At 50.7% G+C, this 27,963-nt stretch overlaps 1 protein-coding gene and 1 long non-coding RNA gene across 2 annotated transcripts; one reads left to right on the forward strand and one right to left on the reverse strand.

Moving 5' to 3' along the window:
* Positions 1-290: 290 nt before the first annotated feature.
* LOC129146002 (uncharacterized) lies at positions 291-6,146 on the forward strand. The gene is made up of 3 exons (XR_008552293.1): positions 291-484; positions 3,478-3,619; positions 5,191-6,146. It is a non-coding gene; the product is annotated as an uncharacterized LOC129146002 (long non-coding RNA).
* Positions 5,826-27,958, reverse strand: SLC6A12 (solute carrier family 6 member 12). Its single transcript, XM_037514583.1, has 14 exons — positions 27,751-27,958; positions 21,391-21,525; positions 18,040-18,180; positions 17,039-17,126; positions 15,860-15,992; positions 14,063-14,197; positions 12,419-12,522; positions 11,912-12,036; positions 11,454-11,566; positions 10,670-10,807; positions 9,865-9,967; positions 7,945-8,045; positions 7,320-7,490; positions 5,826-6,122 (listed from the first exon to the last, which is right to left on the reverse strand). The coding sequence occupies exons 1-14, from the start codon at positions 27,956-27,958 to the stop codon at positions 5,982-5,984; spliced, it is 1,836 nt and encodes a 611-aa protein (XP_037370480.1). The 3' UTR covers positions 5,826-5,981.
* Between the last annotated feature and the right edge of the window lie 5 nt (positions 27,959-27,963).

Consider the following 27,963-nt stretch of genomic DNA (forward strand, 5'->3'; position numbering starts at 1 on the left):
AGATTTTAAAAACAGCAGTAACCTTGGAATAGGAGAAAACTTCATCGCCTGATAAACACTATGTCTCGAAACTCTTCGTCAGCTGTCATACTTCATAGTGATGTGAGAATTCCCTTCTCAGCCAGGCAGTAACTGAAGTCGCTGCTACCCCCACTTCCAGTTACCAAGGACAACTGGAAATGGCCTCAGGAAGAGGAAGCTGACCTTGCTTCCAGACTATCTATGTAAAAAATCCTGAAGAATCAAGAGGGGAGAAAACACTAGAATTAGTTCAGAGGACCTCCTGGGGCTGGCGAGGACTGCTCCTCCTTTGCCTCACTGGCCACTTTCTTGTCTTCCTCCTGGAATCCTTCTCTCAACAGCTGACCTGAGTCTCCGAGCTGGCTGCGGACCCTCGGGGCTAGGGTGTGCACCTAGCCCTCCTTCTTCCTGGGGGCTGAGTCTGGTAGAAGAGGCACTGGTTCTCTGGTCGGCCTTATCCTGGGTGAGTAGTGACAAGCTGTAGCAGGCAGAGGGGTCTTGGCCTTGGGGCCAGTGCGTGAGGGTCAGGTTGCAGTGGCCTGCAGCATGTCAGTGAGATGGTGCGGGCAGAGGAGGCCTTGGGATATGACCGCAGCAGGAGCTTTGGCTGCATTCCTGCTGCAGCAGTGGGGTTGTGCACTGGCCCTATGCAGGGACCCTGAACTCACCTCCCTGTCTGAAGCATGGCCTGGCAATTCCGTGCTGGCCTCTCCCACACATCAGAGACTACGAGAGTGGCCTGACCATGCAGGCTGTCAGACTGGAGGTGGAGATAGAAGGAATGAAGGACATAGAGCCCCCACCCGTTTTGTTTCAGTGAGTGCTCCTGCCCAGCTGGGCCGCACCAACCCTCCGCAGTTCTCCCCTGGCATCTCTATTGATGGGTGGTTAACAAGATTTTCATCCCTGTCAGGTCCAATCAGCCGTTGTTACTGCCCTGAGCTGTTATGTCCATGGGGAGCCACACTCGCTGGGCCATCAGGCAGTAGCATGTGGGGACTCAGGTGCAGGCCCTCACTGGCCTGAGAGTGGGGAGAAAGGACAAGGCCCAGGGCCAGGGGAGGGCCCAGCAGGGGCCAGGATGCTTGAGAACATAGGAGAGTGGTGAAGAAGGGCTCAGGCAGGAAAAACACCAGTCAGCTCTCCCCATGCAGAGTGTGAGGAAGGCGCTGACAAGGGGCCACACCTGACCCTTAATAAGCTGATCTCGTGATCTGGGGAGCCATGGGCCTCTATTACGTATTTGCTGCTGCTTAGCATTGACTTCCAAACTCAGTGACTTCCAAACTTAATACAATAAAATGTATCATCTCTCACTGTGAATCAGGAATTCAAGATCCACTGGCTGGGCATTTCTGGCTGAGGGCCCCCTAAGCTTGTGAGCCAGGCCTGCGGTCACTAGAGGCTGGCCAGGCTGAGGAAGCCACTCTGCAGGGCTTCATTCCCCTGGCAACAAGCTGGGGATGGCTCAGGGCCGGAAACCTGTGTTCCTTCCTGTGGGGCCCCTCTATTGGGCTGCTGGGGTGTCCAAGTCGCATGGTGACCGGCTTCCCCGAGTCAGTGACCTAGAGATCCAGGCGGAAGCATGTGCCTTATGTGACCCAGCTACAGGAGTCACTCTTCCTCATCCCAGCCTCTTGTGGCTCAAGGGCGTGAACACCGGAAGGTGAGGATCACAGGGCCTTGGGGGCAGGGGGAGGTGCGCTGTAAAGCTTTTTCAAGGAGCTCCATCTGTGTTGCTGGCTATTTCAGGACAAGGTGCCAGTCTTGCCAGTGAGCTGAGCTCACTGTGATTATGCCCTTTCTCCACAACCCAGTCCTGGCTTCTTCCTTCCAAATTCCACACCTCTTTCCTCCAGGACTGAGTCTCTGTCCCTCTGCACCTCCCTCCCCTGGCCCTCCCCATATGATTCTGTTGCTTTCTCCAGCCCCAAATCCTATTCCCATGATGCTGTCCACTCGCCTTGACAGCTAAGGGCTTATCTGACAGGCTGGCAGCTTGGCTCTCTCTCTGGTCTGGTAGGGGTGTGGGGGAGGGGTTCTGGCCTGAGGCCCAACAGCCTGCACCACTGGCAGCACAGGACAGAACTGCAGGTAAGCTGACACAGCAGAGACAAGAGGCCTGGCTGGGAGTTAAGAGTTGGCCAGAGTGTGACCTGGACCTGGAAGGTGGGTTAGACAGTGAATTGGAGATGGGGTCCAGACATTGTTTGGAGGCCCCAAGCCAGAACCTGCTCTCCTGGGGCTCTGCATGGAGCAGGGAGGAAGAAACTAAAGGTGGGATGCCAGGTGTAAGGAGAACCTGGCCCTGCCCCTAGAGCCTTGCACGCACAGACCACCGGGCGCCGTCTACTCCTCAGGGTGGACCGTGCTAGTCTCAGCAGAGACTCAAGTCCCTCCTCAGTATTCAGAACTCTCCCAGCCTGGGGCAGGGTGAAAGGACCCATCACATTCCTCAGTTCCTGCCCAGGTAACCTACACTCTGGACAAGGAGAGGGGCCTCCCAGGTGAGGCAGGAGGCGGTGAGTCCAAGCCCAGGCCAGCTGAGCTGGGGGCACATACCCAGCTGAGTAGCTGGGGACAGCAAGCCTGGAGGCCCCAGCAGCCTTGGAGAGCCATTTCCAAGGAAGCCAGCCTGAGGAGGAGGAGGGGCTGCCTGGGAGGAGCTTGTGGTGCCAGGAAAGCGGAGACCATCTTGGGCTTCTCCTAGTGGAGGAATGTGGTCATATATAAATGCCTTTGTCTAAAATAAGGGGCAAAGAAGGGATGATCACTAAGCTCATCTGGATGGGCTTGGGAACCAGAACAGAGCCCAAACATCAGAAAACCTGACTGGTTCTTTGGGCTTTGAAATTCATTTTGCTGTGGGGGCTTGAATGGCCTGACACCAGATCAAGCTTGAAATTCAACCTAGGGACCACCCTTCTTTGGGAAATAGAACTACTGGGAGGGAGAGGGAATGGCCCAGGATTAACAAGCTTCAGAGGTGGGAAGGCCATGCGTGAACCAGTGTGTGGCCCTTCCCTGGTGCCGGCCTCTGAGGCACTGGCTTCCCTGAGACCACTGGCCTTTGGTTTCCCCCGCCTGCTCAAGTCAGGGTTGACCAGCTGGCCCAGAGGTTCTCAGCTCTTCCTCGAGGGCACAGGTTATGAATTAAAGTGTCTTCAAACATGACTTTGAAAAGGTCAAATTTGAGGAATAGGGAGCCTGTGGCAAACTGGAGAGAGCCCGAAGGCATTCACTTAAAAACCCTTTTAAAACCTATCCTACTAGCCAAACAAGGCATCGCTGCCAGCTTGGGTCTCTGGCTACCTGTTTGAAACTCAAACAGCCTAGGAGGTGAGTTAAAAACAGATTCAGTGCGTACATGTGCACACACAGTAGGAATGGGTTCCAAGAGCTGTGAAGTTGGCCTGAAGTCCTTTTCCCTAACCCCTGCTCCCTCTGCCGCAACAGACCCCATGCAGATCTCCCTGGACGCAAGGCCTCTCCATGCTGAGTCCCTGCATCAGCAGCAGCCAGAGGGAGGAGGAGCTGCAGACCTGCTTCTAGCTCCAGCAGCCCCTTGCGCCAGAGCAGAGACCATCCTAGATTGGCTGTGAGTTTAAAGCCAGGGGGTCTGGGACAGCTTAGAGTACTGGTGAATTTCTGTGTGGTGAGAGAAGACAGGGCAACAGGACAGTCTGCAGAGAGACAGGCAATTCAGGGTGAGAGCTGGGGAGAGCTTGCACGCCATCCTGTGCAGATGTGCAGAAACACGCAACTGCCTATAACAGAAATGCTGTCCTCTCGGTTGAAAGGACGGAAACTCTAAAGACCCAGCACTCCAAGAAGGTGGCAGGTCGCTGAGAGTGGCTTCTGTTCCATGTCTTCTGCAGCGAGCACTCTCCTGGGGGACCCCACTGGGTTCAGAGAAAAGACCATGAAAAATGTATTTGGCTTCCAGAAGGCAAGGGCTTACACAGGGAAGAGAGCTGCCCAGCCTGTCCATCGACCCAGTGAGGGCAAGGTGAAGGTGCTTTCCTCCTGCAGGTCAAAGGCGCTCAGGAGGCTGAGACCCGGCTGGGAAGGCGGCACTGCTCCCCTACGCCAGCAGGCGGCAGCAGAGAGCACCATGCTGGTCCACTGTGCCCCTTGGTCTCATAAACGAGAACAAGCTGACTGAACCAGGGTTCTTCTCCACCCCTTTCTCCTGGACCTCCTTCTTTACACATTAACTAATCCAAGAAAGGCGAACCCAAGAGCACACAGCAGTCCAGAAGGGGGCAAAGGGGGGCTGCCACAACCCAGGACATCTGCCTGTAGTCAGCTTGCCAGCTGACCTGTGCTCGCAAACTGAAAACCCCTTAGAGACCTGGGTGAAGAATCATGGAAGCTCTGGGCATGGCCTGGGGGCTCTGGTGGATGGAACTCACCATAGATTTTTTTACTCCAGTCACTGGTAAGTAGCTCTGGTGACATTTCTCTATTCATCAGTCCTGGCACGTGGTTCCCTCTTCCATTTTCCAGGTCCCACCCAGGAAACCGCCCCCAAGTGGCCTAGACTTCCCCATCCCTCTCCTCACTTCCCTCCTGAACTTGAGAACATCAAATTTGCCAAGCCCGCTTTCCTCTTCCAGGAAGCCTTGACCAGACAGGGAAGAATCTGGCATAATTTGGGGTAGGATGGAGAACATGGGGAGAAGAATATAAATGGATAAAGGGAGGAGGTGTGGTCACACACACACACACACACCTGTCTGGGGGGGGGCTATCAGACTCTAAGGACTCCAGTGGGGGAGGGGAGAAAGGAAGTTGCCAGCACAAAGGGTCCAGAGAGGCAATCTGGTCATGTGAGTATGGGCAGGCAGAGGAAAGACCAAGGCAGGGCCACCAGTCTGGGGAGAGCTTCTGCCCCTCCACAGGGGAAACCTCTTTCCCTACAAAGACAGTAAAACTGAACAAAAATAGGCAAGGGAAAGAAGGTTGCTCACATGGCAGGTGAACCAAATATGTTTAACTAAGGCAGGAGGGTATGATGGAAAGGACACTGGCCTGAGAACAAGGCAACTGGGGTTCATTCTATGTCTGGCCCTGAGGAGCTGTGTGACCTTGAAAAAAGTCACTTTGTATCTTTGGTTCTCAATTTCTTCCTCCATGAAGGTGTTTTTGTTTTTTTTTTTTGTCCAGAGGTTTGGACAAAAGCAAGATGGTGAATGGAGCTGCCTGAAGCATCGTGGAAGGGCTGTGAGTGGGGAAAGATCTGTGATGGATTGGCAATGTCTGCCGTGGGTGCAGCCGCTGAGAACAGAAGCATTCATGTCAGGTTTGCGAAGTCTGGAGATCATCAACAAGTCCCTTCCGTCCTCACACTCTGTGAGTTGATGACAACATTACAGGAGAGTATGGGCCAGGGTCACCTTGAGAGATTGCCTCTGAGAAAATTCAAGACAGTCCCGGCATGTGAAGACTTCCCTCCCGGCAGTTTCTCTAGTTCCCTCCACATGTACCTCAGAATGCTAAGCCTAGTGCCCCCTTTATGCAAAGTCAGGATCCTGTACAGTGCGTCCAGCTGTCACTTCCAACAGTGTGTTCCGTCGGGTCCTCTACCTAGATCACAGCGCAACTCTCTGGAAGCAGAGATGTAGTGAGCTCTGACAGGCAGTTCCCTGGCCATGCCATATGTCCCCATTGGATGGCTGATTCCAAGAATACCACCCCCCTTTATAAATAAGATGGTACATTCCAACAGGGAGTCTCTTCACAGCCTGGCATGCTGGTGGACAATCTCCAGCCCCCAGGAGGGGCCACTCCAGCTGAGGAGAGGAGAGGAGTCTGGCCTGCAGCTGGGGTGCCCGTGGACATCGAGAGGTTCTTGGCAGTGCTGTGGAAGGGGACAGAGGTGGTGGCTGTCCACTGGGGGTAGAGGTGGTCCTGACTGAGGCTCCAGGCTCAGCAACCACCTGGCTTCTGGCCACATCCTACAAGTGGGTCTCCTCCCCAGTTATGAGTCCCCTCTTTGTGGGAGAGGGCCTGCAGTCCTGGCTGGCGCCACCATCCAGATAGAGGTGCTGCTTGGGCTGTGGCAGGCTGGGGTCAGGGGTGACGAGCTGTCGCAGGCGCTATGGAGAGAAGGAGGGAGTGGGTACAGAGGGTGAGCGAGGCAAGGATGTTTCCTCATGTCTGTATCCCCGGGGCCCACATGGAGCAGGCACCTGGGGGCAAGGCAAGGCAGTACAATATGAGTGAATAAATATTTTGAACAGAGAGAAGAGGCAACAACATGCTGATGAAGAGTGTGAACTGCTGGGTTCCAGCATCTTCTACCAACTACCTGTGCAGTCTTAGAAAAGCTATCTTGCCCCCTCTGTGACCCTTGCAAAATGAGGATAGCAACAATGCACACCTTTAGAATGGTGCCTGGCACAGGCTAAGCAGCCACTAAGTGTCTATTTTTCTTAGTATTGCTATTCTTATTACTGTTATTCTATACTCAGCAAGTATCTATTTTTCTTTTCTATTTTCTTATTATGGGTAGGACTATTGCTATTGTTATTGGTATCATCTCCTCCCCCTCCTTTTTGCCTTGAATTCTGAAGTGATGACTGGAATCATGAAAACTTTTTGGGACCGTGAGGCGTGAGTTATAAGGATAATGATGAAAACACAACAAGCTCAGGATGGAGCAGAGGTACAGGGAGATTCTGGTCCCTACCAGTCTTTAAAAGCAGCTGAACCAAAAGCCAGTAGTCCCCTCTCTGGCTTCTTGAGAGGTATGAAAAAAATAATCTTTGCTCATTGCAGGTTGGGTTCCTGTTACTTGTAGGCCAGATCGATTTCTACAAAGGTAGTGTCTTTGTTTTGTGGGATACTGGCTATATCCCTTTCCAGGAAGGCATGCCCCGATCTCTAAACCCCAGAAAAGGTTAAGATAAGAAGCCAGGAGACCGTGGTTGGAATGCACCGTGGTAGCTGGTTCCCAAGAGCAAGGACACTGTGCATCACCAGCCTGTGATCTGGTGTCTCGAACACCCACTGATGTTCTAGTTTGAGATGTAGCTTTCCCCTTAATCTTCGACAGTTACCCTTGGTTAAGCTGCCCAGGGGATCTGTGTGCAGGCAGAGTCTAAAGGTTCAGGATTCTGGGGCTTTTGAATATTCCTGAAAATGAAGCCCCTAGACCCTTCTCTTTAAGATTCCATGAGACTGACGGGCTGCCCCACACTCAGGACTGGACCTCAGCTGCCTCAGCTGCTGTGTCCTGCCCGAAGTGCCACCCCTCTCACACCCCCTGAATGCATCACGCCCCCAGGCCCTACCTTCTTAAAGGATCCCTGGGTCTTCAGGAGGGTGATGATGACGAAGAGCGGGACGCAGACCATGGAGGAGAGAGCCAGGAACCAGCCTATGGAGTATCCCCAGGGAGGGTACACGTAGACATTGTTGTATTTGAGAGGTGTGTACTTGCTCAAGGAGAAGAAGAAAGTGGCCTAGAAAGAGGAAAGGGCAGACATGGGTGAGCCGGAGAGCTACTTAAATATCCAGCGGCAGAGACAAGTGGAGGACACAAGTGGAACAGTCAGGGCCCTCACAAGCTAGGGGCCCCAGCATCCCTCCCGTTGGGAACAGAAGGAGACATAAGGGAAGGAGGCAGATGGGGGAGCTCCAAGCAGACAGATGGAAAGAGACCAGTTCTTGGGACGTGGGGTGGATGGATGGAAGCTCAAGAGAAAAGGAAGGAGCAGGAGCTAGAACAGATGACAGTGACGGTAAAGCCACCTGATGATCAAGATGGCCCCGGGAGAGAAGGGCAGGGAGCCAACATTGGAGGGGATGGGCCAACCTCCCGGGGGCACCAGACAGGCAGGGAAAGCACCCCAGGACTCAGGCATGCTGTTCCTCATCTCCTGAGTGTGTTGGCGGCAGGGAGGGGAGAGCACATACCAGGCAAAGTCCAGGGGTCAGGTAGAGCCAGGAGATCTTCACCAGGGGCCATGGCCGGTAGCCGATCATGTCCTCAATGTTGTCATAGAAACGATTGGCGCCTGCTCAGGCATGGTGGGGAGAGTATGAGAATGGAGGGGGAGCAGCTCGAGGGTTTTTGGGAAGGACTCACCTGGCTCTGTGCGCTTCCCCCCACCCTGAGTGGGGGAGACTGGATCAGGGCACACGAATGGCAAGGAACGGTGGCCGTGGCCCCAGGCAGGGTAAGGAGGGAGAAGGGACTAGTACCAGCAAGCCAGGTCCCTCAAGGGTCGCTTCACAAGGCCTGCATGGCCGGGGATGAAGATCCTGCCATCCTAACCACAGGAGAGGGCTCGAGGGCTAAACAAATGCTAATTTATCTGTGTAGCAGATGAATTCAGTTTCAAGTGCAAACAGCAAGGCCCCACGGCGAGGCAGAGTGCTCTCCACATACAAGGGCCAGAAGCCGTGGGGACCCAACCATGGTCTAGATGCCAGACTCCAAAGGAACCACTCCCCACCCCCGATGAAGTGCAGCGAGGGGTCTGATTTGTGTTTGCGAAAACAATGTCTCAGTTCTGTTTTGTTTAATATACTCAGGGGTCCACCTTTGCTCTGAGTGCCAGGCACAGCCAATCTCCTAAGAAGTAAGGGGACACTGGTTGGGAAGGACACTTGAGGGGCCCCTCTAGCCTTCCCTCACCAACAAAAATACCTTCCAGCTGATGCATGATGCATGAAATGCCACCATTAAAGAGTCATTCCTTTGACTTCTACATTTCTCCCCAGAAAAACCAGATATTGCTGCGTAGTGTAACCTACAGAGGCTTATCAGTCATGTATACCTCATGGTGATTGAGTTTGTCAGATCCTCTCTGAGATCCAGTTCTGAAAAGCCATAGGAGAAAATTGGGAAGACCTTAGATGCTTGAGGCGGAAAGGCTGGAGACACCTCTCTCCAAGGAGAGGAAAAGACACCAAACAGGAAGGCAGAGGGCAGAAAAACAAAAACCTTCCTACTCATGGCCTGTCCTGCCACATGGACCCACTTACCCTCTCTGCCCTGAGCCTTATGACTTGGCCTAGTGTCTCCTCAGCCCAGGGCCAGGCAGCCTGAGACCTAACCTCCCTGAGCCTTGCTTCTCCCTGCCTTCACCCCCCAAAAAGGTCTGTCGTGCCGATGGTGGAATAGTGCTCGGCACACAGCAGTGCGTTGGCTGGTAAGATTTCTCCCTCTGTTGTTATCAGCCCCGGTACCAGCAGGATGTTCCATGTTCAGCACCCTGGCTAGTACCTCAGTGCTGAGGTGCCAGAATTCACCTCAGTAGAAGGAAAGGTGTGGGGGATGCAGCCCCTCCACAGAAGGGGCACCCAGCAGTTGGGCCTGAGGGGGAGCTATGTTCTGTCCCAACCCTCAGGGCTGCGCAGTTTGAGCTGAGTGGCTGGAAGGAGGCTAGGACACTGGGAGGAGACCTCAAAACCACAGGAGTGAGTTTCCTGTCTGTGGAAGCATTCAAGCAAAGTCTAGCAGAGAATTCTGAAAGGGCGTGTGGGGTTTATGGAGACTCAGGCAAAGTGGCCTGAAGGTCCCTTCTGACTAAGATTCCAGCCAGGAAAGGCCCATCCAGGGCAGCTGTTATTTCAGGAAAACTGAAATAACAGTGAGTTACTCTCACTGTCAAGGAACTTAGTTGTGTTGTGATGAGAAAAGCAAAGGCTTAGCTCAAACCTCCCAGCCTGCAAAGTTTCCCAGCGATGGAGCAACTTCCCAGCACAGAGGCCCAGGGCAGCAACACAAAGACCCTTGGAAACCAGAGGGCTGGTGCTCCTCATCCTCATCCTGGGAAAACCCTGCCCTTAGCTGGGTCCTGGAAGCTCTCTCCCCAGCTCCCCACTTACCATACACCCAACTGATGCAGATGACTTCAAACAGCGCGAGGAAGAGCAGGCATATGCCACCGGAAGCGTAATAATCGAACAGCTGGAAGATATACATCCCACCCTGTGGGGAGGGCGTGGGCTGAGGCCTTGCTGGTGGAGGCATGAGAGGGCAAACACGCATCTGGGCCCCATCCTGCCCCTCCTGTGGGAAGCCATTCCTTTCATTTATAGGGTGCTTGCCCTGTCTGCCCCACCCCACCCCCAGGCCCCTCAGTTACAGCCAGGACATCTGCAAGGACACCAGGAACAGCTGCGCCTGCCCAGCGTCCCACCTACTGGAAGCTGGGCCTCATTGTATTCAAAGTGTGCGCCTGCCCCTGCCTGGCCTGAAGAAGAGGCAAGGCCAGCCCTGGGGTGCTCTCAGGAAACGGGCCTCTCTTCCTCTGGGGTTGCTTGGGTGGTGGAAGGTAAGCCTGAAGCTGTGGCGACCTTCTTCAGTGTCAGAGGGGAACCGGGCGAAGAATGAAGTAACTAGAAGAAAGGCGCCGGGAGAGAGGGGCATTCCTTGCAAGGTCTCAGAGCACCGGGCTCGGCCACGTTTGAAACCGAGACATAGACTTCTCCATCTCCTGGCCCCCGAACTTCCCATTCGACTTAAGCCCGCTGTGCTTCTGTCACCCCAAACCAACAGGTAGGTTCCAGGGCGTGGCCCTCAGCCTTGCTGTGGTGGACGAGGAAGTGTGGCTGTGAGCAGGGTCGGTGTAGGCCCGTGGCCCGCCTGCCCTGGAGCCCCTGGAGCCCCTGGCGGCCGCCCCCCTCTCACCTCGGTGACCAGCAAGAGCCCGATCAGGTAGCATATGACTGCGATGGCCAGGATGAGGAGCTCTCGCCGCCCGCTCCTCCGGAGCTGCCTGGGGAACATGTCCGTGGAGGCCGTCACCAGGCACTCCACACAGACGAACTGCAGGCCAGAGGGGACATGGCAGTGAGGGCCGCTCCCTGCCTGGCCCTGGCCTCCTCTCACCCCACTCACCCATGGCGCAAAGGGTGGAAATGGGGGTACATGGAGGAGATTTGTTCTGCCCTCAAGATTTCAGGGGATATGGGGGCCTCCCTGCAAGCGCAAGGGGTTAAGACGCAACCTCTGAAGCTATCCGCAGCTGCTGCAGCATGAGTTTGATCCCTGGCCAGGGAGATACCCACATGGCGCAACAGACCTCTCCTGACTCGCCTGTACCCCAGTTCTTGTATGCATAAATAAATAAATCTTTAAAAAACAGATTTCAGGGGACAGGACTGGCAGCTTGAGCTATGCAGCTGGAAGGAGGCTGGAGGAACATTTTATTGGGGCCTCCATATATTGGGGAGGTCAAGCCTTGGGGAATAGAGCAAGAACCTGCTCACAGATGTTCTCCTTAAAATGGTCTTGAGGCCTTGTGGCCTCACCCGACCAGCCACAAGGACAGAGCCTGGGACAGCAGAAGGGGCCTCAAAATGCAGGGTCAGGGAAATCAGAGCTGGGGTCGGAAGGCCAGGGAATGCAAAGTGGTCAAGTGGATACAAAGAGTGGGGAGGATGGAGTGAGTTGAGGTGGGGCAGAGACATACCTGGCTGTCCAGCCCTAGGAATATGAGCATGATGAAGAAAAGGCAGGACCACAGCTGGGACAGAGGCATCATAGTCACAGCCTTGGGGAAGGCAATGAAGGCCAGACCAGGACCTGTCAGGCACACGACACCATCAAGTGAGCTTGGGCCTTCTGGGAGAACCCTGACCCAGGGCACTGTGTGTGTGTGGGGGGGTGGGAGGGTGTCATTCAGGAAAGCAGGGAGATTCCATTAATATCCTGCTCTTGGGACCTGGGGGCACATTGTGCATTCACCTATCCACTCTTGCAGTTGCGGGTCCATCAACCCAACCACTGCCCTCTGCTTTGCTCTTCCCGGCCACGGCACCTGCCCTGTGATAAGCACCGCCCAGCTCTGCACCTCCTGCGTTTGTGTAGGAGGATCTGCGTTCCCCACCCTCCCTCCTCTAAGGCCCCAGACGGTAAAGCGGCACCCACCTGACTCGGCCACTTCGGAGATGGGCACCCCCTGCTCTCGGGACATGAAGCCCAGGATGGAGAAGACCACGAAACCAGCCATGAAGCTGGTGGCACTGTTCAAGAAGCAGAGCGCGATGCAGTCCCTGTGGGGGTGGCGCGTGAGGATAACATGGGACGGAAAAGGGAGAAAGAAATCCATCAAGGGGGCAGAGATCAAGGCAGAAGGGGATGCAGAGAGGGAAAAGGAAAAGAGAAGGAGAAGCACAGAGGAGAGAAAAGCAAGAGCAGCCGGGGAGAACATCAGTGGAAGAAAAGGACAAAGCCCAGGTAGCAGAAAATGAGGAAAATAAAGAGAGGGAAATAGGAAAAAGAGAGAAATTTAGTCCAGGGAACGACCCCACGTCAGTTTGACATAATTTGTTGCTCTCCGATAACGAACCTATCTGGACCCCACCCCCAGGACATCCCCTCTCAGACCATGAGCAGGCAGGCGCCCTGGAGCCGCCCAGCCCATGCAGCACCCACCTGTAGCAGTTGTTGTGATACTTGTTGTAGCTGCCCAGGGCTGTCAGGCACCCCTGGCAGATGGCAAAGGAGAAGAAGATCTGGGTGCCTGCGTCCATCCACACCTGCAGGAGACCCCCAAGAAGGTGGTAGAGAGAGAGCAAGAGGAGCCACCAGCATCTGGAGCTGGGGTGACCAGAGGCCCCCTCCACGAACCCACAGCACCTCTTGTAGCCCAGCTCTCCATTAGCACGCCCTCCCCTCCACAGGCAGGGCCCACTGATGGGTTCAGTGAGCACCCAGCAAGAACAAAGGCATGCGTGCTGCTTATTCTTCCTAGGTGGAGTCTGCAACACATGGCTGTACCCCCAGAGAAGGCCAGCCTTTCTGCAGGCAGAGCCTACACTCCTTTGACAAGTAGAGAGCCCCAGGAAGCCAAGAGGCAAGGCGTGGGGCAAAAAGCCCACTCCATTCCAGTCCAAAGACAAACACAGCAAGATGCACACAAGTCCCAGGGGAGGTAAAATTGGCCACTCAATTTTTGGGAAATATCCAATCTTGCAGTAGTATAACAATAAATAAAACAACAAGATGTTACTATTTTGACCGACCAAATAAACTATCACTGACTCTCCTGGGCCTTGCAGGAAGCAGAGGCGCCCCAGCACTGGCAGGGAGAGCCCACATCGCCCTAAAAACAATGCCTCTCAAGAACATGAAAGGCTGGGCCTCCCTGGTGGCGCAGGGGTTAAGACGCAGCCTATGAAGCTGTCCACAGCTGCTGCAGCACCAGTTCGATCCCTGGCCAGGGAGCTACCCACATGGTGCAGCAGACCTCTCCTGACTTGCCCGCTGCTCCCCTCAGCAGTGTATGGCAGTCAATCTGCCTATCTGCTCCCCACTCTGTCTCTGGTGAATCCTCTCACCCTCCATACCTCTGGCCTGTACCCTGGATCTTGTGTGCATAAATAAATAAATCTTTAAAAAAAAGAACCTGAAAGGGGCCCATGAGATTGACTTTCTAATACCACATAACGACAGGTAGGAAATCAGCAGAGATGTGGCCACAGATTTAAGTACAAAGGTGTGCACTGCAGCTGTATACACAATCTCTGGAAAAGGTGCTTGACCTGACTGTCCTGGACAGGGGAGAGTGGAGAAAAGGAAGACAATGGCCCAGGTGGGAGCGCTCAGAGGACATCTTACCTCTTCTGTTTTGCCTCTTCACCTGCCTCCTTCCCTAGCACTACACTACAGCCCTTCACTGGGCCCACAATACATATTTGATGAGTGAATGAAGGAACAGGTGAGGGACAGGGGGAATATTATACATGTGTTAAAAATGACATTTACAAATGAGTTGAATAACATGGAAAATGCATACAATATAATTTTAGTGAAAAAAAGCTGTAACTATAGTTATTCAACTGTATCCAAACACACACGCGCGTGCATACCACCTAGAAAAACAGTTGGAAGGAAATACACTGAAACGTTAAGTGGCAGAATTGTAGAGATTTTTAATCCCTTTTTCATCATTTGCTTCCTGACTACCCAACTGTTCTCCAGTTGGACATCTATTGCTTTTAAGCCAGGAGTAAAGCAACCAATCAAAGAGTTCCAAAAGTCCACATCTGTTTGGGGTGCGAGATGGCTGGTACCTACCTGGGGGTCCTTGAGACGAAGCAAATCTGGCTTTAGGTAATAGATGATGCCCTCGTAGGCTCCGGGGAGGGTGACGCCTCGGATCAGTAGGATGATCAGCATCAAGTAGGGGAACGTGGCTGTGAAATAAACAACCTGGAGGGGGAGCAGGCCGAGGTCACCCCAGGTGGGAACACAGCAGCCTGGAGGGGACAGTGAGTCTGCAGTACCCTCCCCCCCACCATGAGCCCCCCAGGCACACCTAGCTCAGTGTCCCAAACCTTCTTGGAGAACTCAGAGTGGGGGTGAGCACAGGAAACTTTCCACACCTTCCTGTCACATGCCAGTGGGCCTTAGGCTCCCCAGCAGAGGGTGAGATACTTATCAGCTAGCCAAGGGGGGAGCAGGAAGGACAGGGAAGGGACAAGTTTCCAGCCAAAACATTTCAAAGACTATTTTTAAATCCTGACTGGTCTCCTTCAATCCCTTCTCCTGGCTGTTGTGTTTCTCCCCTTCTCCAGGGAACACTGAACAATGATCTGTGGGAAATTTAGACTGTACTTTTCCAGGCGCAAGGCTGGGAGAGCAGCTATGGCCTCAGCTCTGGCAGGATGGAGACACACGAGGGGCTCCACTCTGGCCCTGACCAAGTTCAGCTCCTTATCCGAGGGGGTGACGTTATCTATATTATTATTATTGTTATTGCTATTTTGGTCATTACAGATACTGTTATTCTGACAACAATCCACGGAAGGAGGAAGCTGCTCTGGGAACAGGTTAATCAAAGGAGTCAGTTTCCTGACTATGCCTGACTTTATTTATTCATTTTAATTGTTATTTTAATTTTTGAGGTTATATTTTTGTTCTTCCATATGGGCATATATTTCACTCACCCTCCACCAAACCACCTGTACCAATATCCCTTCTGCCTCCCTCCCTCCCTCACTCTCTAATTTCCCTCAGGCCCATTCTTCCTGGCAACGATTATATTCTTTCACTCACTTCAAGATTTATCCTACTATTTTGCCCCTGTATGTTTTCTGGTTACGTACATCCACAGATGAGTGAAGCCATTCAATATCTATCTTTCACCTTTTGACTTATTTCATTTAACATAATCGCCCCAAGTTCCATCTGTTTTATCCCAAATGCCACTATTTCATCTTTTTTCATGGCTGTGTAGTATTCCATCGAGTATGTATTCCCAGCCTTGAACAGCATGAAACAGTCTCAGTTTCCCTGGGTTGGAAATAAAGCTCAAATCCGAACTCTCTATATACATACAAGTCACTGTTGTCCATTCTCAGCTCAAACCCCTTTGATATGTAGACTCTCACCACCTCAAAGATAGTACTCTTTACCAGTTCATACAAAAAATGGTCTTTATATGTTAAATACCAAAAGCAAGTCATGAGAATAGATGATCCTAATTGGGTTATACACACATACAATAGCTGCTCGGTCACAGGTACATACACATAATAGAAAGAGGAAGAATACAACAAAACGGAAAGGGATTAGCAAGTCCTGCCTACCCTCTTGCCAATGGCTCGTGAAGCTTTGCTCTGACAGTGGTACTTTTATTTTCACTTTTATTTACACAATCTGTATCTCACTTATATAAACAGGTCTCCTAAGGTCATATTGAAAAAGAAATCCTTTCCTTCCCTTGAGCTAAACTCGGCCCTCCTACTTCTTCTGCTCTCACCATGTCTCTCCCTTCAACTACTCTTTCTTCTAGTTCTCCAGGGGTTCTCTTGAGAGGTCCCATGAACTCTGGGGACCACAGAAAGCTGACCGGGAGCCAGGACACCTCACCTTGCCTGTGGTCTTGACCCCCTTCCAGATACAGAAGTAGCAGAGAATCCAGGCCAGCAGGAGGCACAGGGCCAGCTCCCAGCGCAGGGCCCCCAGGTCATGGATGCCCGAGGTGATGCCCAGAACACGTCTCCTGATGGGAAAAATAAAAAACAGGTCAAAGATGGGAGGAGACAGAGCACCTCTGTCATCAAGTCTTCTGATCCTTGGAGCTGACCCCACAGACCTTCGGGCGCCCCACACCCATCCCCACCCCTTCCCCATGGCCACGCCATGTTCCCACCTGTGGTCTGTATGCCCCTGGCTGTTAGAAGAGCAAATCACGTAATCCCATAGGTATCTTTGTCTTTCTAACTCATCCAGATTTCTCTATTGTACAGAGAGAGGAGAGAAGAGAAAGAAAGGCGGAATGTGTGAATGAGTAGATGGAGAGTAGGTATTTATCTCTACAGGTTGATGAGCAGGCATCTGGGTATTCAATGGAGGGGTCATATTATGTGTTAATTTCTGAAACTGCACGGGGGTGATAGAAATGTGAGCAAATATGTGTAGGTGAGGATGGGGTAACTGTGGGGCATCCATGTATGTGAGGGGGCAGGCAGACATGTGAACGTACTGGTGAATGTGTGTGGGGTTTAGGCCAGTGTGCAGGAACACGTTTACTTGTATGAGATGAAGGTGCCTATGGGTGGGCAGAGATGATGTGAGGGTATAAGTGGTCACGGGGGAGGATGGACTGTGCGTGTAGGCTCTGCCAATTTCTGTGGTATAAACACTCCCACCTGGGCCAGTTTCAAGCTACCACATGACATCATGAGCATAGAGTTGGGAAGAGATGGTGCAGTCGGCTCTCCTAAGCTGGGGCAGCCTTCTTCCAGCATACCCTGGACAAACGTGGGTGATGTGTAGGGATCTGTGGGTACAAGTGGATGTGAAGGGGTAGGCATGTCTACATGGATAAATGTGTGAGTCTAGATGGATGCAGGTGGATTTGGGGTCAGTGTGTTGGGGGGGTAGACTAGTGTAGGTAGCTATGTGAGGTCGGGGCGGAGGTGGGTAAATGTTAGAAAGGATGCACAGAGAAACTTAAAAAACTTGCACCCCCAAGTCCCAGGCCTCAGACAATAAGTTTCTCTGCTTGAGGGCCCCTGGCATGTGGCAACCAGGTCCAGCACCTACTCCCAGAATTCTATGACAGGTGAGGTGAAGTTTTCAGAGGGGATCGCTGTGCTGTCTTCTGAGTGGTTCAGAAAGTCCATGCAACGCTCTGTTGGGGACAAGGGGGCGGGGGGATTGGTTAGGCATTAGCCTGGGATGAGAGGGCAAGAGATGCCTTCTCACCCCAGTCCCTCTTGACCTTCTAGGCTTGCAGCCTGTCGTCCCCATCATTCCCAGGCCCCAGAACTTCCTGGGAGGCCGCATTTTCCAGAGTATCAGGAGTTGGCTGCTCTGGCAGTTCACGGGCCCGGCCTCCTCCACGTGCCTTGCACTGCTCTTGTTTCAATGAACCCAACTGTGCCTCCTGACCAGCCTCTGACACAATCCAGACTGCAGATGCACTCTGACCCCATGTGGGTGACTCATATGGACAGCACTCTCTGAACCTGCCCACTCTCTCCACTCAGCAGACAAAGGGACCGAGTCCTTGTGCCTGTCCCTGCCTCCCCTTGGAATGCGGTTCACATGGCAGCCCCTCCTCACCCTCCAGCCCTCAAGCTAGCATTTCTCCCGCCCATGGTCACAAGTTACTGCACTGTTTCTTTCACCCACCACAATTGGTCATTGTCTGGGTAATATGTCTGTTTCCGCCACTAGACTGTATGCTCGGTGAGGGTTAGGTCCATGCTAGTGCTCACCCTGGGATCTCTAGCAGCTGGCACAGTGCTTGGCACGTAGCAGGGGCTCAGTAAATATTTGTCAGCCGAATAGATGTATGTATGTGTGAAAATTACTAGTTGCATTTGCATTTGTATGCACAGTCACAGCCCCTTAGGTTTCCAGGGCTCCTGGAGGCTGGTCTCAGGTTCCACAGTAGGGTCAGCCAGCAGGACTGGCACCAGAGCCCGCATAGCTTGGCTTCCAGGCCAGGCCTGCCATATGCTCCATCATTCTTTACTCATCCCTAGTCACCATGAATGATCCCTTAGAGGTCCCATCCCCGGGGCCAAAGTGACAGATACCTGTGTTCCAGGAATTGGTACAGGTCGTCCAGGGCAGGTGGGAGGTAAAGGAGCTGAACAGGTAGAAGAGAGCCCAGGCAAGGATGATGATGTAGTAGATGTTCAAATAGGCTTCAATGACCACCGATGCCAGACCAATGCCTTCCGGAGTGAAGGAGGGGTGCAGAGCGTCCAAGAGAACCCAGGAGACCAGTGTTAGCCAAAATGAGAAACTGCCAGGGTGGGCCAGAGGACATTGGTGCTGCCCAGGAGAGCCACCAGGGTGTATCAGCACAAGAACGCACTTGTAGAGTCATTTGGTAGGAAAGAAAAGTGACAGAGCACTATGCATTCTCCCACTGTTGTAATATATATTTGAAAATGTGCACAGCACACACACACACATTTCTTTTTAATGAGAGAAAGGTTCACAAGTACTTTTCTAGGTGATAGGATTTCAGCTCACTTTTTAAAGTATTTGTTCTTTTTGCCTATCTACATTTTCTAGTTCTGTTGCAAAATGAAAAGGGGCAGGAAGAACAAAGGAGCAAGTAGGGGAAATTTGATAAGACTAAGTCTCAAAAGCAAAAATCAGAAGAAAGCAGCGAGGAAGGCCTCCCTGGTGGCGCAAGGGGTAAAGCACTTCACTATGAAGCAATCTGGAGCCTCTGCAGCACGAGTTCAATCCCCAGCCGGCTAGGGAGAACCCACATGGCGCAGCAGACCTCTCCTGTCTTGCCCGCTGCTCCCCTCAGCAGTGTATTTAGTCAGTCTGCCTGTTCTGTTCCCCACTCTGTCTCTGGTGAATCCTTTCAACCCCCCTGCCCACCCCATCTCTGACCTGCATAAATAAATAAATCTTTAAAAAAGAAAGAAAGAAAGAAAGCAGGAGGAAGAGGGAAGAGGTGGTTGCCAGGCACTGGGAGAACCGCTGCAAATGTCATTTCCCCAGCAGCTGCAAACAGCCAAGCACCTGCTGGGCTGTAGCACTTCGCTGTGGCCTCCGTGCTGGGGGAACGTATCAGGGGTGGGAGGGGGCAGGGGCAGCGCTGGTCACCCCCTTCTGCCCTGCCTCGGTCCTACACAAGTGGGAGCTTTTCCACAGGGACTTTCAAAGTCGCGCCTGGCCAAGGGGTTGCCCGGGTGTGAGCCAGGAAGGAGGCGGTGGCTGGCGAAGTCCATGCCCAAGTGCTTGATGAAGCCGAGAGAACAACCCGACAGCCCGAGGGCAGGTTGAAAAATCAGTGCTGACTGTCAACAAACCTCCTTCCCCCACCACCAACGCCGCCAGATTGTTCAATTGGCCTCGCAAACTCGGTGCAGGCCGGGAAGGGTTTTTCTGCTTCTGCATGCGGGTTCCTGCGAAGCATCCAGGCCATGGCAGGCAGGACCCCCAAAGTGCCTGTGGCCAGGACAGGCAGGGACCCAGGCGCCTGGGGTTGCTGCTGGTGGCAGGAAGGTCCCCGCAAACTGGCAATGCCCCGGGCGGCATATTTAGAGCGCACACACAGACACCCACATAGACAACCAAACACCCAAACAAGCGGCCAGTGTGCAGGGTTCACCACAGAACGCGCTGTGCTGCCTGACCCATAAACACCAGGGGCAGAAGGCTGGGGAGGGCGGGGCAGGGATGAGGCAGGAGGGAAGCCAGGGAGTGTACTTGAGAGTGGGAGATGGTGAGCTCTAGCTGTGTTTCCTGGGTATGTGGGGGGTGGGGGGTGGGGGGGTACCACTGTCTGGGGGAGGGGAGGAGAGGCAGCCAGGCAGGTGGTAAGCAGCTCTTCCCAACATAGAGCACTCCTGGAGAGAGCTCTCCCAGAAACCCCAGACCTTGGGGAAGCTCTTCCTCTTGGGGGGAAAATAAAGGAAGAAACACCAATCCCTCCCTCCAGCCCTGCTCCCTGCCTGGTTTGATCACTCTGGCCCTGGCGCCCTGGGGGGCGGTTAGCTCACGTGCTGCCTGCGGGCATGCTTGGACATAGAGACAGCCCCGCCTGGGGAACCTTAGGCTACTCTGGGGTCTGGAGCAGAACCCCCCAGACTGTGCTCTGGCTGAGGCTACAGCACTCCTGCAGTGTACAAAGGTGGGTGAGCCAAACTTCACCCTGCTCTGCCCTTCACTCCTGCTCCCCCAGAGATCCAATGGATGCCCCCAAAGGAATCAGTACCAGACTAGCCTTACCCTTCCCCCATCTCCCCACTCCCAATCAGTGGGCAGGTCTCCAGATGGCTTAGGAGTCAGTGCTTCTGCCACCCATGCCCCTCTCTGTCTAGGTTTTATAAACCTAATTATACCTCCTGTGTTCCCCACAGCACTTAGCCCAGCTGTGTTCCCCCCAGCACTCTGTCCAGCTTAACCCCAAATGGCCTAGCTCCCTGGGCTCCCTCAAGGATCCACATGAGCAGAATCCCTCTCCTTTTCAAATAGGCAAGGAAACTCTCCTAGATCCACTGACAACCCCCCATCCCCTCACCCCAGCCAGAGGATTACCCAGTCAACTAAAAAGGGGGTTGAGGGAGAACGCCCCCAGCTGCTTACATTAATACCAAAGATCCCGGGCCTCCCTGGTGGTGCAGCAGGTTGAGTGCGCAGCCCTGTGAAGCTGACAGCAGCCTCTGCAGTGCGGGTTCAATTCCCAGCCAGCCAGGGAGATACCCACATGGCGCAGCAGACCTCTCCTGTCTCGCCCACTGCTCCCCTCAGCAGTGCTTTCCATGTGTCTGCCTGTTCTGCTCCCCGCTCTGTCTCTGGTGAATTCTCTCACCCTCCCGCGTCTCTGGCCTGTACCCCAGCTATTGTATAAATAAAAAATAAGTCTTAAAAAAAAAAAACCCAAATATCCCTAGAGAGGGAGGCAGCTGCTGTCCTAACAGACACCCTAAGGACAGAGCATGGACTTGCTGCTCAGGTAGACCTGACGTGAGTCCTTAGTAAGGGCTTCATTTGTCTCATCCACAAAACGAAGTTAATCGTGTTAGGTGAGGAAATGCACGTGAGGTGCTTGCATGAACCTTGACACACACAGGAGGGCCTGTTGGAGGCCAGACACCACCAGCACCACCATATTTATTATTTCCTATTTTGGGGACATCTGGGCCCATGCTGTATACTCAGGAACTAAAGATGAAGCTTCAGGGTTCCTCTCTGCAAAGACCCCTCCAAGACTCGGCCCCTGATTTTGTACTTGTAATTCTGTGTTGTTTTTCTTGAGAAGTTCCTTCCTCCCCAGGTTTTATAAACCTAATTATACTTCCTGTGTTCTCCACAGCACTCAGCACAGGATGAGATTGAGTGCGAGAAGGGAAGGGGAGGGAAGGGGCAGTGATGTTGGTGATGGAGGGGTGGGGGCATGGCCAGGGGGCACTCACCCTGGAAGAGGGGGCAGATCTTCCTCCAGGCCGTGACGCTCCCTTGGCTGGTGTACTGGCCCAGCGCCACCTCCAAGAAGAACAGCGGAATGCCACAGGTGAAGAAGAAGATGAAGTAGGGAATGAAGAAGGCCCCTGTGGAGTTGGGGAGGCAGGGCTGAGCCTTCCAGCCCTGGCCCCCCTCCCAGAGTCTGGTGCTCCAGCACCCACCAGCCTTAATCTCCCTCCTCACCCCTTCCCAGAGGACTTCCTCCCGTCCATGAGCAGGGACAGGCAGGAATTTTCCAGTCCAAACCCCACTGGGGATCAGAGAGACCTCTGAAGGGAAGTGAATGAAAATTTAGGTGGAAATCTAATATAGGCACTATTTATTTTCTCAGTGTGCTTCACAAATCTAGTCAATTTATTATTTTTGGAACCAAAACATATGTTCTGTATAATTTGATATGCTTATTAAATTATTGAGTTTGTTACACTTTGGAGCAAAACAAACAAAAACACCTTGGAAAAATTATTTTCCCTCCAATAATTTTCAGAAGGTTTTTTCGCCCCCCTCCACCTGTTCTGAATGGAGATGCTAGCAGAGAAGGCCATTCCTCTGCTCAGGCAGATTTGGGGGGCTGGGGTCTAAACAGCCTGTGATTAGGCACTGATTACAGGCCCCAATCAGAGGCTAGACCTAAAAGACACCCCACAAATGACATGGGAATCAGAGCCAAGTCTAAATCCAGTCACTAAGGCACAAACTGCGTCTCTGAAATGTGTCCATGGGTGGATGGATTATTGCTTGTTGCACAGCCTTGACACTTAAGCAACAATTAGGTGCTTACTGTATATCAGGCACCCTTCTAAATGCTTCACCATCATCAGTCCACACAGAACAGCCTCCCATGCCACAGGTACTATTGCCCTTCCCATGTTATAGATGAGAAAAATGAGACCAATTTGAAGATTCAAAAACAGGGGAAAATGAGTCTCAAGTAGCCCAAAAGGGAAAGAAAGAAAAAAAACATCCTTCCAACTTTCTTATAAACACACAGATACTTATATATTTCTTTTTTTACATTTTTTAGCAAAAATGAGAACCTACTTTATATTACTTGACACCCATCAAAAATGTATTTATGTATAAAAATGTATGTATGTATGTATTAAAAATCACAAACCTCCTTTCATAGCAATAAATATATGCCTCCAACATCATTGCAAAGCCCTCCACCTCATACACCTATTCTAGTTCATTTCATCAGCCCGTCACTGTCCATTTTCAGCCCCTTGGTTAGAAGCACTGCTGTGATGAAGATGGTCCACATCCTTCTGCAAGTGTCTAATTTGCTACTTACTATAAATTTCCAGAGCAGGAATTACTGGGCCAGGGAGTATGTACATTTTTGTGTGTGGTAAGTAATATGTAATATAATTTTACCATTGTAACCATTTTCAAGTGTGCAGTACACTAAGTACATTCACAGTGTTGTACAGCCATCACCTCCAGAACTTTTTCATCCATCCCAAATCAAAATTCCAAACCCATTAAACTGTAACTGCCCATGCCCTGCCTTTGCAGCTCCTGCCAACCACCATCCTATTCTCCCTCTCTGAGTGTGTCTATCTTAGGTCCCTCATGTAAGTGGAGTCATACAGTATTTATCCTTTTGTGTCTGCTTCTTTGACTTAGCAGGATGTGTTCAATGTTCATCCATGTTGTAGCATGTATCCTTTTCAAGGCTGAATAATATTCCCTCGATGGATAGACTACATTTTGTTTTTCCATTTCATCCATTGACAGATATTTGGGCTGTTTCTACCTTTTGGTATAAACATTTAAAGATTTTTGATATGCACTTTGAAATCACCCTCCAAGACTCACATCCATCTGCACTCCCAACAGCAAGGAGAAGGATTTATGAGTTCCCAGAATCCTAGGGAGCTGTGAGAAGCAAGTCCTGAAGTCTTCTCTAAACTATGTTTGCCTTTACATCCTGAGAAATGTAAGAGCTTTAATAAACACAATGCAATACCACCACTGAGTCTCATTTAAGTGGCTTGCTGGGCTGCAGGGACTAGCCTGAGGGGTGTGTTCAGAAGGGAGACAGCTGGGGGGGGATATCCCCAGTGGAGAATGGGGGGCATGTAAACATAGGCTCCTTTCTACTAGCTCTAGTCAAGTAGATGGCTCTGGTTCTATCCTTGGGAAGTACACTTCTGCCCCACTGATGGGATGACTTGAGGAGGGTGACCTTAGGAGGTCTGGTTAAGTCCGCCCTGAAAGGGCAGCATTAGCCTAGGTCTTTGGGGGCAGCAGGCGGAGATTGGTTCTGGTTCTACTCTAGGGGTGGTCTCCATCCTTGGCTTTCTTCCTGGGCTTCCCACCACTCTTACTGCCCTCTGATGAACTTCTCAGGATGCTGGTTTAGGAGGTTAACCTGACCCACGGTTCTGGCATCTGCCCAGGTTATGAGCACAAACAGCCAGATGATGCACCACAGGGATCAGTGAGAACAGGGTGACTTGGAAGCTTGTTTACAATCTCTTCCCACTGCTCTACGGATTGCCTTATGATCTCGGCAAGCGCCCCTTCCAGAACCACTGACAAACTGGAAACTCAGAATTTTATCAAAGTCTCTGTATAGGCCGAATCATTTCCTAAGAATGAGTGGAATGGTGAGGCACAAGGTGGGGAAGAGGGAGAAACAATATTAGGTCACAAATTTAACGCTTGCCCACGTTTTTATAACCAAAGATGTTATTAAACCAATAGCCTTATTATTATTTTTCATTCTTTTGAAAGATTTTTCTCTGTGGAACTGGGTTTACTAATGATCATTTCTGTGCATATATTAATAAAAGCCACATTTAACTTGTCAGTCAGAGCTTATGGTCCATTTGAAATAAACCCTATTACCATAATGGATTCGTACAATTCTAAAGCAAAAAAATGGATATTTGCATTAATCTGTCACATTTCCACATAGATCCACTACGAAGTCATCCAAAATAAGGAATCTAATTCCTAGACCTTTATTACTACCTCCTAAGCCCCCCAAAACCAGTAACCCCAGGTTGGGACCCTTGAACTGCTTTAGCCCCTTGAATTAAAATGAAGGAAAGAAGATGGAGTGAGAGCGGCCTGGCTCTCCCAAGAAGGGAGAAGCAGATGACAGACATAAACACAGACCTTTCACGGGAAAGCTGCCTACCCAGGCCCACATTTCCTGCTCAGCCCAGCGTGATTTCCTGCCACCCAGGGGCTCTTGACCTGCCCCTTGGCCAGCACAAAGATCATAGCGGCAGCTGCAGCCACCAGGCAAGACGTAGGGTGGCCCTGGAAGCTGAAGCCCTGTCTCCTGGGCCTTCCTTCTACCTTCCTGTCAGGTGGCATGGCCAGGCACATATCTGATGGGGGCGTCAGTGAACACCAGAGCCTGCTGCTGCCAGTTGGCTCTGTGGTCTTGGCCAAGTCCTGACCTCACTGAAACCCTCTGTCCTCCTCTGTGAAATAAGGACTCAGTCACCTTTTGCTCTTACTTAATGTCTTTGAAACTGTGTCCTGGCACAAAGGAAAAAGTCACCACCTCTACCACTTCTTCCTGCTTCCCCTGACCCATCCCACTCAGTCCCCCTCACAGCCTACACCCCACAGTCCTGGTCTGCCCAGGAAATCCCACTTCTTTGTCTCTGGAGTCATGGGTTCAAGAAGTTTATAGTAATAACTGGAAGTTTTAAACACAGAGCAAGATACATGGTAGTAAATATTCGTTAAATGAAATGTAAAGGATTTCATTTAACATTTAGAAGGATTTTCTAAATGAGGGTTATCCTTAAATGGTAATGTTTCACCTTTTTACTTTTCTGGAATGTTCCCATATACACAATGAATATACATCATGGCCACAAGAAGAATGAAGGTATTTTCAAAAGGCAAAAATGAAGCTGGATGGTGACAAACAAATTCAGATAAATTCATTATTCTGTTGACATGAAATAACCCAAAGAGACGAGTCCACCCACAGAGAGTAGATTAGTGGTTGCCAAGGGTCGAGGGGAGAGGGACTAGGAGATATTGTTAATGGACTTGCTTTAGAGGGATGATGAAAGTGTTCTAAATCAATTGTGGTGGTTGCACAATTCTGTGAATAGACTAAAAACCATCTAATTGTACACTAAAGAAGGTGAGTCTGGCACCTTCCCACCATGCCTCTGCTCATTTTTACTACTAGTCCTCAACAATAATATTTCTTTAATTAAAAAATTATAGACAAGATAATCTCATTTCTCAGACAAAAAAATTTAATTGCTCCCATCTCACTCAGAGTGAGGAGCCAACAAGTTCTGAGTCCTGTTACCTCACTGACCTCATTTCTCACTACCCTTCCCAGCTCTCATCCCCCAGACACACCTGCCTTCCTGCTATTCTTCAAACATGACAGTTGCACTTTCACCCCAGGACCTTTGCACTTGCTGTTATCTTTGGAATTATCTTCATTCGGTATCAATGATTCAGTCCTTCACCTTAAGTCTTTGCTCAGATGTCACCTCCTCAATGAAACCTCTCCAGAGTGGTGACTTGTTTTGTGTTTCAAGTCCCTCTCCCCCAGCCTCTTGATCAACATGCCTTTGCCATCTTTTCTACTTTGCTTCTCACCATTCCACTCATCATCATTGAACATACCATGTTTTATTTATTTGTCTGTAATGCTATTCCAATAAAAATTTCAATGACATTCTTCAAAGAAATAGAACAATTATTGATGAAATTCATATGGAATCACCAAAAACCCCAAATAGCCAAAGCTCTCCTGAAAAAAAAAGAAGGGAATGGAGGCATCACACTCCCAGACTTCAAACTATACTACAAAGCCATAATCATCAAAACTGCATGGTATTGGAACAAGAACAGACACACCAACCAATGGAACCAAATAGAAAATCCAGAAATAAACCCACAGATTTATGGTCAACTAATATTTGACAAAGGAGCAAAGAATATGCACTGGAGCAAAGAAAGTTTGTTCAATAAATGGTACCCTTTACTAGTCTTTAATGTACAGTGTATGTTCTGTTTTATATCTAGATAGGTCTGGCAAATGATAAGCCCACAATAATATTAGTTGATTTTAGAAGATATTTGCAAATCATACATTCAATAGGGGGTTAGTATCTGAAATATACAAAGAATTCAAACAACTCAACAACGAAATAACAAACAACCCAATTAAAAATGGGCAGAAGACATTAATAGACAGTTCTCCAAAAAAGACAGATAGCCAAAGGCACTTGAAAAAAAATGTTCATCACACTTATTACTAGGTAATTACAAATCAAAACCACAATGAAGTATCACCTCAGAACTGCTAGAATGGCTATTATCAAAAGGACAACAGATAAGTGTTAAGAAGGATGTGGAGAAAAGAGAATCATCACACATGGTTGGTAGAAATGTAAATTGGTACAGTCATTATGGAAATCAATATGAACAGTCCTTGAAAAATTAAGAAAGGAAATATCATATGATCCAGCTATTTCATCTCTGAGCATCTGAAAACACTGTTACAAAAGGACAGTGCACCCCTATGTTCATTGCAATGTTTACAACAGCCAACATATGGAATATCCATTGATGAATGAATGGATAAAGATATCTCACACACACACACACACACACACACACACACACACACACACTGGAATATTACTCAGCTCTAAAAAAGACAAAATCTTGCCATTTGCAACAACATGGATGGAGCTAGAGAGCATTTGCTAAGTGAAATACATCAAATAAAGACAATATTGTTTGATTTTGCTCATATACGGATCATAAATAAACTAAACAAATGCAAATTTAAATACAGAAACATTGTTAGTTACTACAGGGGAAGGGGGTTGAGAAGCAGGTGAAATGGGTGAAGGGAGTCAAGTGTATGGTGACAGATGAAGACTAGATTTTTGGTGTTGATCGTGGTGCAGTGTTTATACATGCAGAATATAATGCAGTGCATCTAAATCTAAAACATGTTGCTCAATAAAATTGATTTTTAAAGGTAAAATAATGAATGAATTGGTTGAATGAATGCATCCCACAAATACCTAACATTTGTATAAAGAAATGAAGGAGCATATTAAAAACTCAGATTCCTGGGCCAGGCCCAATGCCTCACCCAGTCTTCACCACAGCCCTCTGAGGTGTCACCCCCATTTCACAGAAGGGGACCCTGAGGTCAGTGGTGGAGCTAGAACTCAACTCAAGTCCTACATCTCCACTCCAGCCTCCTTCCATTTTACCACCTTGCGCCCAGGGAGGCACTCCCTGGTGGTCAGGGCACAGCTCTCCCCACCACGCCTACCTCAAAGTGAACTCACCACCTCCATTTTTGTAGCAGAGATAGGGAAACCTCCAGACATTGCCCAGCCCAATGATCTCCCCGGCCACTGACAGCACAAACTCCATCTTGTTGGTCCATTGGCCCCGATCCTTCACCTGGTCCTCGCCTTCCAGATCCAACTTCTCTCCTTCCTCAGGGACCCAGGAGACCACAGGAGTCCCATCCTGTGTCACTTTTCTGTCCATAGCCA

Source organism: Talpa occidentalis, unplaced genomic scaffold (genome assembly GCF_014898055.3).
Source record: "Talpa occidentalis isolate TD23 unplaced genomic scaffold, MPIMG_talOcc4v2.1 talOcc4.16, whole genome shotgun sequence".
Classification (NCBI taxonomy): Eukaryota; Metazoa; Chordata; class Mammalia; order Eulipotyphla; family Talpidae; genus Talpa; species Talpa occidentalis.